Genomic DNA, 11954 nt, shown 5'->3' with positions numbered 1-11954 from the left:
AACGTGATCAAAATTCAGATGCTCAGCAACCGATTCATATTTAGGATGGTTGCAGCATCCCTGGGTCACTTGATCGCCTTCTGACAGATCTGCTTAACAACCAGGTTACTAACTTAATACAGGTAGTCCTCAACTTACGGCCACATTTCTGTTGTCAAGGGAGAAATTTGTTAAGTGAGTTTTGCCCCATTTTACAACTTTTCTTGCCATGTTTGTTGAGTGAATCACTGCAGTTGTTGAATTACTGGTAATAACATGGTTGTTAAGTGAATCTGGCTGCCCCATTGGGCAGGGGATCACGTGACCCTAGGACACAGCTACTGTCATAAATATGAATCAGTAGCTAATTGTCTGAATTTTGATCACATAACCATAGGGATGCTGCAATGGTCTTAAGTGTGAAAAACGGTCATAAGCCACTTTTTTCAGTGATGATGTAACTTTGAACGGTCACTAAAGGAACTGTCATAAGTCGAGGACTGCCTGTATCTGTCCAGATCACAGTACCATGCAGGTACTCCTCGACGTACGGCTGCAATTGATCCCCAAGTTTCTGTTGTTACGGGAGACATTCGTTAAGGGAGTTTTGTCCCATTTTACGACTTTTCTTGCCACGGTTGTTAAGTGAATCCGGCTTCCCCCATTGGTTTTGCTAGGCACCAAAGGGGAAATCACATGACCTCGGGACACAGCAACGGTCATAAATACGAGTCAGTTGCATCTGAATTTGGATCGCACGATCACGGGGAGGCTTGCAAAGCTCGTCACTGTGAAAAATGGGTCTGAAGCGAGGGTAGGCAGGGGTTCCGGAGAACTAAGATTCTGTGCAGTTTGGAAAACCCCCAAATCCCACTCCCGGATGGCCCCACCCCTCCCCTTCTCTCCCAGGATTCCCCACATGGCTTGTTTTGGATTCAGGTAAGTACAGGGCGCGCGTAGAGGCTCAGGAAGGGCCAAAAACGGGCCTCCCAGAAGTTTGAGAAGGCTGGAAATGGCCCAGCTTCCAGAGAGCCTCCGGAGTCCGGGGAGACCGTTTTCACCCTCCCGGAGGCTCGAGGAAAGCCTCCGGAGCCCGGGCAGGGCAAAAACGCCTTCCCCTGCCATGATGCAGGAGGCCGATTAGGCCACGCCCACCATGGCCACGCCCACCCAACAACCAGGCAGAGAAACCCTTTGCTAAAATTTTTGAAGCCCCCCCCTGGTCGAAAGTCACTTTCCCCCAGTGCCGTTGCAACTTCAAACGGTCACTAAACAAACTGTTGTACGTCGAGGACTACCTGCGCTGACTTGTGGCTCGTCTCTTGCAGTGACTGAACAAGCTTTCTGCAAACAGTGGGTCACCCCTGTTTTCCGTGGCCTTCAGCCATCAGAAAGATGGACCGGTTTCACAAACGGCCTAAATGATGAAATGTTTTTCCTCTGGCACTCTGGACGGCTTCGTCTCGTTTCTTTGGCAGCCCCAAAGCTATTGGGAGAGATTCGTGGTGTGCCCAGCCTTGATGTCCCAATGCAGCCTCTCTCGCCCCCTTGTCCCTGGGCCAACTGTCTAAACTCCACAAGGCCAAGGAGTAACACTGTACAAGGAAGAGTTTGGAAATAACCCCAGTCTAAAAATAAAACCACAACAAGCCAATCCCCCCCCCCTCAAGCTTGACGTTTCCTGGACTTTTGAGTGGCATGAAACCACCCCGATCATGTTGAGGGACCGTGCCAGGATTTGGGCATCGGTCTATAAATGGAGAACACCTTCCCGATGGAGAGCTGAAGATCTTCACAAGCCCTTCCAGCTTGAAGGAGAAGGTGGTCTTGAAAATCCCGCCATGGAGAATCAGAACGGAGAGCGAATTCCCATGCAGAGATACTTCTCAGCTGTCCGTCACATGGAGCAGACCGTGATGTTCCCCAGCCTTCTCCAGGGGGTCTTGTTGGAAGACCAAGAGGATCCAGCCGGAATCGACTCCGAGAAGGAATGTCCCAGGGACAGAGATCTGTATGACTACTTCACCCTTCTAAAATCCATCAAGTCCACAGCTGAAAGCGGTCTACCTCCTCTCAATGAGAAGTGTCTCAGCTCCCGGGAAGAAGAAGAAGCTAGGGAGAAGACTGATCTTGAAGGACTCTTTCGGTACCACATTTCTGGCTTGTATCACGTCCTCACCCAACTGACCACTCGAGCCAATGCTGTGACTTCTAGGTACAATGAAATTCTGGGACAGATCAATCAGAATGCAATCACTTTTCGTTGGTAGAAGAGCCTCGAACAAAGAGTGAGTTATCTTTGTAGGTTAAATGTCTACTTCGCATCTTTAGATCTTCTAAAAGTTTCTCCATTATAACTATGATGTGACTGAAAGATGATCTGTGTACATGTAGTAATTCTTGCTAACAAGATCAAAGCGATTTCCTTCCTTCCTCTTTCTTCTTTCCAATGGTTGTCCATCCATCCATCCATCCATCCATCCATCCATCCACTTTCCTTCCTTTCTTCCCTCCAATATCCGTCCATCCATCTTCCTTCCTTTACTTCCTTCTCTGCATTTCCTTCTTTCCTGCCTTCCTTCCCTTCCTGCCTTCCTTCCCTGCTTGGCTGCCTGCCTTTTCTTCCTTTTTCTTTTTCTTTCTTTCTTTCTTTCTTTCTTTCTTTCTTTCTTTCTTTCTTTCTTTCTTTCTTTCTTTCTTTCTTTCTTTCTTTCTTTCTTTCTTTCTTTCTTTCTTTCCTTCTTTCCTTCCTTCCTTCCTTCCTTCCTTCCTTCCTTCCTTCCTTCCTTCTCTCCAATGTTTGTCCATCCATCTTCCTTCCCTTTCTGCTTGCCTTTCCTTCCTTCCTTCCTTCCCTTTCTTCTTTCCTTCCTTCTTTCCTCACCCCTTTCTTTTCATTTCTGCAGTATTGGCAGAGAAATGATTGAATAATCTTGACCTTTGTTTTTACTCCCTATCCCTGTGGATGGCCTTCAACTCAGAACATCTGATGAGTCCCAAATTAGAAGAGATATGATATCCTTTCTGGAGATGGGCTTGGAGAAACCTTCCCTCAAGCCTTCTTGTTAACACCTTGTTTCCTACCTATTTTTCAGGAGAAGCTGGACTTTGTGGTGGAGGTGATTGTACAGATTCAGAGTCCTGTGCCTGGGGAGACAATTTCGGATGCAGCATCCTTGACAAGAGATTTATCTAATTGTTGTGGAACCTTATACTTGAATCATTCCAGCACGGACGTCTGTGGTCAGAAGAATTTTCTGTGCCTGGTACTGCTAATAATTGTAGGCTTTGTGTATTATTCCTATTTTTTCGTATTTTAAATTGTTTGCTGGTTAAACGAATAAAAGAGTTGAATTTCCTGGTAGACGTGGCTGGTTGTTCTTTTTTTGGGGGGCGGGGGTGTTTTCATTTAGAACATGGTCCTTCTAGTAGTTTTGGGCCTTGAGTATAACTCCTGGGTCTGAAATCTTTCCTATCTTTGATTATGGAGACAATATGAGTGTCCGGGCCTGTAATTATTTATGTACTATTATTAATTTGTGTGTGTGTTTTTTAGTATATTTACTTTTCCTCCAAGATGGCTTCAGGGATGAATGCCCCTTTGTTTTTCTTACTCCCAACAACAGCCGGTGGGATAGACCGGGGAGGGGTTTGGGAGGAAGAGAATGACTCCCAAATCTCCTATTAAGCTTTTATAATTAAAAGTGAACAAATTGAGGCTAATTCAACCCTTTAACCGGCATACCCCATTGGCTCTCTTAGGTTTCCAGAAAAGCCCAGCAAGAAAGGGAAGTTTTGCTCTGGGGAATACAGGTGGGGATTGGGGAATGGTTGGGTGCCGCCACTTAAAGCCTCCCATAAGGTGGTCTCTTTAACACTAGGATATATAATTTTTGATAGACACACATAGACACAGAGATTCTCCCTCCCTCCCTCCCTCTCCTAAAACCTGGGAGGTTGTGAGTTCTAGTCCTGCCTTAGGCATGAAAGCCAACTGGGTGACTTTGGGCCAGTTCATTTTGAGGTCCTTTTAAAGTTTCAGCAGACCTACCTGGGGGCCACTTATGAACCTGGTCAAAGTTCTGAGAGTAGCCTCCAACCCCGCATCACAACACCCGGTTTGTCATCACACAGATTTCGACACCCAGATGCCCCCAAGACACCACCTGTATGTGTTCAACCCCAGCTAAGGAATTTGTCTTAGGGCTAAGAACGTCTCCTTGTTAGAAAAATAAATAAATCACGTTCTTTCGGGATCAATAAAAGGAAATATATGAATACATAAAGATGGTTAGAGCTTCCGTTGCGCAGTTATGGCCATTGTCCTGCTGTCATACCCAGGCAGTCCTCAACATACAACCACAATTGGGACCTGGAATTTCTGTTGCTAAGCAAGGTGGTAAGGTAAGACACACCCAATTTTATGACCTTTCATGCTGTGGTCATTAAGCAAATCACTGTAATTGTTTGGTGAAACATGCAGTCGTTAAGCAAATCCGGCACTCCCCATTGACTTCGCTGCTTGGGAGCCAGACGGGGAAGGTTGCAAACGCCGATCACATGTTCCTAAATACATGCTGGTTGCAAAGTTTGCCCAAATTTTGATCACGTGACCTTGGAGAGGCTGAGACGACAGCGCCATGCTTGTATTCCTCACTGTTCCTTCAGAAAACCCACCTTAATTCAGTTCTATTGGGAGTCTTCCCTTTTTTTCCTCTGAATAATTCAGAGATTAGGCAACGTGCCTGTTTTCCTTTCTTTCCATTGTTAGATTTTGCTGTAGCTCAGAATCTGAATAAATCCCAATGAAACCCTGAAAACTGATAGGTTTATTTTGATCAAAGCAAAGACTGTGTGACCTTAATCTTTCACTTTTAAACAGCAAGGCGTGGAGAGAAAAGCAGGTGTGCAAGGGGAAAAAAAATCTTTTTTCCTTCTTATAGTTTCACACACGGCTTGCATAGATCGTCCTTGCTATAGAAGCATAAATTTCATATCCACGGTGATGGGCCGGCTCCTAAAATAAAGCCAGGTCATGGCTTACACACTTGAAAGTAAATCAGGAAACTGTAATTGTGCCTGGCAAGAACAAAGAATGCTTATCCACAGGAAATATGCATGTGTAAAGCTTGTAACAATTCTGAGTAGTTAGAAAGCTGATAAAAGTAACGAGTTAAGCAACTTGCAGACCTCAGCTAAGTTAGGAATAGAGATGGCCTGCAGCAAATAAAATGTGTATTAGATAACTCCTAGGGCAGTGATGGCTAACCTATGACACGCGTGTCACTCGTGACACGCCGAGGCACTTTGACTGACACGCCTGTTGGTGTGGGGAAAACCTGCACATTTAGAGGCTGCCTGTGCTCTGCTCCAATCCCTGCTCCCTGCTTGTTGCGTGGAGTCGTGGTGTCACCGCTGCCGCAAGATCTTTGCAGCAGAGAACCACTTTTAACCGCCATAAACTGAGATTTGTCAGTTTCATTACCTCAGGAACGCTACGGGAGGAAAGGAGATCCATGAGGTTCACAGCCCTGTAAGGTGGCCTTCCGATCCCCACATCCTGCACCTGCAGCCCTGAGACCAGGGAGACGAGTTTCACAGCCCTGTGTGATCACCCCAGCCCAGTCCGTCATAAACCAAATTATTGATGTTTCTTGAAGTGACACACGACCCGAGGAAGGCTACACTTTTTCCCGATTTTCGACACACCAAGCTGAAAAGGTTAGCCATCACTGTCCTAGGGCATTCATTAGCCAAGGCTTGTGAACAGGGACAGCGAGAGACCAATAGAACAAATTGTAGAATTATTACTAAAATGTTTATTAGATGATATTTCTTATTCTCTCGCCTTGTCTCACCTTCTCCTTTAGTCAAAATGTATAAATCCTTGGTTCTTGGCATTTGGGCCAGGAGCCCTTTTCCTTGGAGTATTCCAATAAAAAGCCATCAGAAAGCTGTATCTGGCGTCCATTGTTGGCTTCGGCACCAGGCTAGAGATCCAAATTGGGGACAATTGTTTTATGCAAATAGATTATGCAAATTGCTTATAGTAAGCTATGACTATCACTATGTATCGTATCTTTATGATTCTTGATGAATGTATTTTATTTTTTCTTATGTACTCTGAGAGCATATGCACCAAAGACAAATTCCTCGGGTATCCAAGCACACTTGCCGCTCTGAGACAATGGACTTCAGAAAGAAAGAAAAAGGAATACACATTTTGAAAGAGCTTCCTAGGGTTGTTATCTTCATATTGGATACTTGCAGCAGGCAGAATTCACATTTTGAATTTACAGCAAGTTACTTAGCTAAGCTTGGCCTGGAGGGTATATCTCCTCAGTTGGCACATTAGGTTACAATGGAGCTTCAGCTCAGCAAAGGATATCAAAAGTTGAGTTAGTTACACTCTGTACATGCTCTAATATCCTTTCACCACTTATTTCTTTATATACTGTTATGCTTCCTAAGCCAATGGTTCTTTCCATGAACCTACAAAACGGTGCCCCATTCAAGGACCTAACAATGTGAGGTCGACTCTGCTGGATCTTCAAGTAATTTGTACCTAAGCCACGTAAAGTTTGATACACCAAAGTGAACGCTTTGAATTGGACTTGTAAAGCAAGTGGCAACTAATGTCGATGGTTTAAAATGGAGGAATATGGTACCTGCAAGAGGTACCATTTAAGGAGCTAATGTGGCAAGACAGTAACTAACATTTCCCAGACAAAACAGAAATAGGGTATAAACAATAACCGGGTGTGTCTTCCAATCTCAAAACTGTGAACAAAAGTCATCTATGGCTTCATTTTTGTCTGCAATAAAACAACTAATCTAGCCATGTCAAGCTTGTGAGCTTCTTTTGTAAGCAAGTTCTTAAATACAAAATTAAAGATCTGGAGGGCTGAGATTTGTTGATATGCATGATGTGATGGACAGAAGGACACGAATGTTCAACTGCTTTGATTCTCTCTATGGAAACTCCAGTACGACTTGTTTTTGAGAGAAGCCCCGTGACTTTTCAAAATGTTTTGAATCCTATTTTCATAATGTTCTGAACATTGGAGGCACCATCCAGTATGGGACCCTGGGCAAAAGAAGCTTTGTTAGCTTCTAGAGAGCAATCTCTGCACATGATCTGAGTTGCACAATGTACCTGATTTGCCCCTTCTTAGCAGGGCATGTTCGACAACAAGGGTAAGATGGACACATATGCCTGCTAATAATTCTTTACAAAATGGCTTGAAGCACTGCACCAACAAATACACACATGGTTTTGTAATTACAGGAGAAATAGAAAGTTTGAAAGGTCTTGTAAAAGAGAAGCATTTCCCGGCAATTGCAGAAAATAATTATTTCTTCATTTATTTAGAAATGGCCACTTATTTGGCCATCCCACTCAAACTATGTGGCATTGGGCAGTGTATAAAACAGGTAAACAAAAATACAAAAGAAGAACGACATTACTAAAGCACACTAAAACAAATGACAATCAAGACCAAAAACTATTATAACTACAAATGTCCAGGGACAATGACAGGTTTAACCACTGTTCTAAAGGCCTGCAAGGCATAGCTGTCATAGTGACCACTGATGACCATTTAACGCAACACAGGGCTGAGAGAACGCCCATGGATTCAAATTTTCTGCAGTGGCAAATTCTAAGTTTTATACCAAATCTCCCAGGCACCTTCTCCCCCATTTCCAGGCATACATCATGAACGGGGAAAAAAAGGCAGACTGGATCTTCATAGAGCTTTTATTAGAAAGGATACAGTACACATTTATCAACAAGCAATTTGACCCCGAGGGCTTCCATACGCAAGAGGAGGGAGGAGAGAAAACAATGTGAAGATCACAGGATCTGCTGGCAGAACTTCAGCGAGTTGGGGTGAAGTCTTCCAGAATCTCTCCCACCTTTCTGGGCTCTAACAAAACAGGAAATGGTCCTGCTGGTGAAGCTTATTCACAGACCAAGGACAAGGAAAAGCACTGTCTGTTTACTTTGTGGGTATATATTTACCTTACCCTTTGAGTAGAAATCTCTGGTTTACGCTTTCTTTAAGAGAATTTAAGCAAGCAAGTGGACTCTCTATGGAGAGTCATCCAAGTCGTGGTTTTTCTTTGAAAACTTTTCGCTTCTCATCCAAGAAGCTTCTTCCAGCAAAACATCTTCAAAGAAAAACCAGAAAGTCCAGCTGCCTCTTCAAAAAGCAAATTTGGGACAAGTGGACAAAGACTTTCTGTTATGAAGGTCTAAAACAGGGGTCTCCAAACTTGACAGCTTTAAGACTTGTGGACTTCAACTCTCAGAATTCCTCCCCCAAACATTTTAGTTCAGTAATTCTGGGAGTTGAATTCCACAAGTCTTAAACCTGCCAAGTTTGAAGACCCTTGGTCTAAAGTCACCTCTAAGTAAAATGTTGACAAGCATGCCCATTGAAGGGACCGGTCTGCTGAGAGCCAGATTGACACAGCGGTTCTTCCAGGGGACTGGAAGTCAGGAGATGGCGAGTTCTAGTCCTGCCTCAGGCATGAAAGCCAACGGGGTGACTTTGGACCAGCCCCTTTCTCTCAGTCCTCAAAAGACGGGCAAAATTGTTGCTAAGGGAATATGCACGAATTTGTCCCTGTAGTTGCCAACAGTCAAGACTGTTATCAACAACGTAAACCTCCTCCCCAAGTTCCCAGATTTTGATACCTGAGATACAATTACCTCCACAACTCCATACACTTCTGACATTGGACAACTCACTGCAATCCAGCTGTGGCTGAACTATAATTCCCAGCCTCCTCAACACTGACTACTTTGCTGCGCCTGTCACCCAGGTCATTTGTATGGACTTACTCTCTTGATGAATAATTGGGGGGCCTTTATCTCATCCATGCTGTGGGCGAACTCAGGAGGGACACCTGGGGCCCCGCCCTCTGCCCCAGAAAGCCTACCCTAACCTGAGGCGGCATCACCTTTGAGCATCGCTCCTGGAAAGCGCTTCCCGCCAAAGTACCTTTTTCCACAAAGTCCTCAGGATGGTGCTTTATGTAACTGAAAAGCTCCCTGTCCCGCTCAGCGTAGTAGTAATTGGAGTATCTCTTGATGTAGTAGCCCAAGCAAAAACCCAGCGTGGTCATCAGGACTTGACGATGGATGCCTGGAAAAGATCAAGAGAGCACAGGTGGGACACCTTGGCCCGAAAATCAGCAAGTGGCACTTCAAAGGGTGTACAAGCAGGTGGTTGTCCCTAGCACGGTGCCTACAAATGAAGTTGTGAAGAGGACGGGCTGAGCACAGTCTGGTTTGAAGCCACGAAATCTGATGTATTTATTCCCCCATTTTTTTTTCCCTTCCTTCCCTTCTTCTTCTTCTCCTGATCCCAAAGTGGAAATGTCCCTTCCTCAGCTGTATCCTGGCAAACCATCGCTGGATACTGGCTGACCATCACCTCCCACCCCAAGCACATCTTCCCACGTTAAGGCTGCTAGGGCTTGTCTGGTATTCAGTTTTCATACCCTTCCTCTCCCGCAAACTCAGCCAGAATGGTGCAGCCTCTTGGAACAGGAGGCCTTGAAGGCTCCCAAAGACTCATTTCTGGTGGAGTTTGGGTTAGAGAAAGGAAGACTTTTGCTGCTTTCCTTGCGTGCAGCCAAGTTCCCCCCCTCCGCCCTTTCCCCCCTCCCCTCACTACCTTCGCAAAGTAAGCGATGCAAGCCTTGTGTTCCCATGGGTCATGGGGGCAGCGCATCCTTGTGTTGCCACGCAACCTGGATCAATTGCTTTGGGGGTGATATTTCTCTGCACACCAGCAAAATTTTCTTGCAGACCACCAGTGGTCCCTGGCTCACTGGTTTACGACCACTTCTGTAATAGACTAATTACTAATAGAGCCAATTTGGTGTCACCTGGGCCAGTTCCTCTCTCCCAGCCTGACCCACCTTGCAGGGATGTTGTGGGGGTAAGATTGGGAGGGCATTTGCTGGCCTTGACCCAACATTGGGAGGCGAGATAACAATCCAGTAAAGAATTAAACCCTCCTGCCAGTGTTGGGGGTGGGTGGGGGTGCAGTTTCCTCCTTTGTGATTCCTTGATTACATATGGCTTTTTTTGTCTGGAGCTAATCCCCATTTATCTGACCTCGGGCAGCAGGAGAGGATGTGTCCTGGGTCTTTTCCTTCCGAATATTTTTATTGTCTCTTTTGAATGGTGGGTAAGTACGATTTGTCTCTACCTGTCGGTCGATGGCTGGTTTGTCGGAAACTCGAGACTTTTCCTAGCACTGGAATCAAAATTATTAGTAATGGATTGGGGTTGGTCTAAGAGATTAATAGAGGTCGTTTGGGTGACCTTGGCCAGTCCCTCTCTCTCTCTCTCAGCCTGTCCCACCTCGCAGGGTTGTGTGGGGGGAGGGTTGGGGGGGGGCGTTAATTCTGCTTTGACCCCAAATGGGGACCCAAGAGGACAATCCAAGGAATAACCAAACCCTCCATTTGGGTCCATCAGGAAGGGCCCCCTTGGGAGCATCGACCCCCCCCAGAGGCCAGACCGGGGTCCTCCCGAGCCTGAGCTGGAAGGTGGCTTCTTTTTGGCTCCCCCTCGGCTGTGCATTATGGGCATGGGGCTCTTCCCTTCTGCTGCGGAGAGGTCCGCGTGGTGGTCAGCGGCCCGGAGTCCGAGACGGGGATCCCGGCAGGGCAGCAGCCCCGGCGACCCCTCGCAGCCCGTCCAAGGGCGAGAGAGCGGCGGGGAAGGGACCGGGCGGCCCGGCGACTGACCGGCTCGCAGGATGGGCCTGCGGTTGAGGCCGTTGTCCAGCAGGGCGCTGAGCCAGAAGACGCCCGCCATCCAGACCGACGGGAAGGTGAACAGGGGCGGCGGCGGCAGCGAATGCGCCTCTTTGGGGATGCCTAAGCGGAGCTGCATGGCGGCCGGTCCGGAGCGGGGGACGGTCCTGCCTGCAACGCCTTCCCCGCGCCCTCAACGCCCGGGGAGGAAGGTTCCGCCGCCCCGGCCTCCCTCCCTCCCTCCCACCCTGGCGCAAGAAGCGGGGGCTACGTCGAGGCTGGTCCGTCCTCGCCGCGGATTGGCTGGGAGGCGAAGCTCTGATTGGCTGGGAGGCGGGGCTCTGATTGACAGGGAGGCGGGGCTCTGTACAGCCTTGGGCGGTTCCTTTCTAAGCAGGTGTCGATTTGAAAATACAGGTAGTCCTCGACTTACGACGGTTCATTTAATGACCATTTCAAATTTAGAACAGCACTTAATGGTATGGGCTGGGTTTGCTGCCTGAGCAGGGGATTGGACTAGAAGACCTCCAAGGTCCCTTCTAACGCTTCATTCTATGACTTGTTAAGTCAGGGGTGTCCAACCTTGGCCACTTTAAGACTTGTGGACTTCAACTCCCAGAATTCCTCAGCCAGCTTTGCTGGCTGAGGAATTCTGGGAGTTGAAGTCCACAAGTCTTAAAGTGGCCAAGGTTGGACATCCCTGTGTTAAGTGAACGATTGCAATGGTTTTCAAGTGAATCTGACTTCCTCCGTTGACTTTACTTGTCAGAAGATCGCCAAAAAGCATTCACGACCCCCAGGGTGCCGCAACCATCATAAATGCGAGTCAAGTGGCCAGGCGTCTGAATTTTGATCACGTGACTATGGTGGATCCTTCAGCAGTCATCAGTGTAAAAAAACGGTCCTCCTAAGTCACTTTTTTCAGTGCTGTCGTAAGTTTGAACGGTCACTAAATGAACCGCTGTAAGTCGAGGACTACCTGTAGCATTGCCACAGAGCGAAAGGCTCCACACACACACACACACATCATTTCCGTGCACCCCATTTTAATTAGGAATTAAAGTCCCTCAGGTTAGGTTTCGCAGCTCGGTCCATTTCACAACAGATTCACACAGAGTTGGAAGGGACCCTGTAGGTCATCTAGTGCAACCCCCGTGCCCAAGCAGGAGACCCTTACAACCCTTTCTGACAAATGG

The 11954-nt window shown here is 46.9% G+C and overlaps 2 protein-coding genes across 5 annotated transcripts; one reads left to right on the top strand and one right to left on the bottom strand.

Annotated features, from left to right (window-relative positions):
• Positions 1 to 1391: 1391 nt before the first annotated feature.
• On the top strand, positions 1392 to 3333 carry LOC113426730 (thyroid hormone-inducible hepatic protein). Of its 3 annotated transcripts, none has more exons than XM_026689128.2 (2): positions 1392 to 2267; positions 3075 to 3333. In XM_026689128.2, the coding sequence occupies exon 1, from the start codon at positions 1695 to 1697 to the stop codon at positions 2247 to 2249; it is 555 nt and encodes a 184-aa protein (XP_026544913.1). In that variant the 5' UTR covers positions 1392 to 1694; the 3' UTR covers positions 2250 to 2267; positions 3075 to 3333. The 3 variants fall into 3 exon arrangements, with proteins under 3 accessions (XP_026544913.1, XP_087823797.1, XP_087823796.1); XM_087967671.1 differs by having other exon boundaries at positions 1392 to 2271; positions 3081 to 3333; XM_087967670.1 differs by having other exon boundaries at positions 1392 to 2280.
• Positions 3334 to 7720: 4387 nt separating this feature from the next.
• LOC148130351 (NADH dehydrogenase [ubiquinone] 1 subunit C2-like) lies at positions 7721 to 11003 on the bottom strand. Of its 2 annotated transcripts, none has more exons than XM_087965989.1 (3): positions 10750 to 11003; positions 8947 to 9131; positions 7721 to 7907 (listed from the first exon to the last, which is right to left on the bottom strand). In XM_087965989.1, exons 1-3 carry the CDS (start codon positions 10895 to 10897, stop codon positions 7767 to 7769), a joined length of 474 nt encoding a protein of 157 aa, XP_087822115.1. In that variant the 5' UTR covers positions 10898 to 11003; the 3' UTR covers positions 7721 to 7766. The 2 variants fall into 2 exon arrangements, with proteins under 2 accessions (XP_087822115.1, XP_087822116.1); XM_087965990.1 differs by having other exon boundaries at positions 8988 to 9131.
• Positions 11004 to 11954: the final 951 nt, after the last annotated feature.

This window comes from Notechis scutatus, chromosome 5 (genome assembly GCF_049901735.1).
Source record: "Notechis scutatus isolate UNSWTSFEM ecotype Mainland chromosome 5, rNotScu1.2, whole genome shotgun sequence".
Classification (NCBI taxonomy): Eukaryota; Metazoa; Chordata; class Lepidosauria; order Squamata; family Elapidae; genus Notechis; species Notechis scutatus.
Note: the sequence above shows the minus strand (reverse complement) of the source record. Positions and strands in the feature narration are given on the sequence as shown.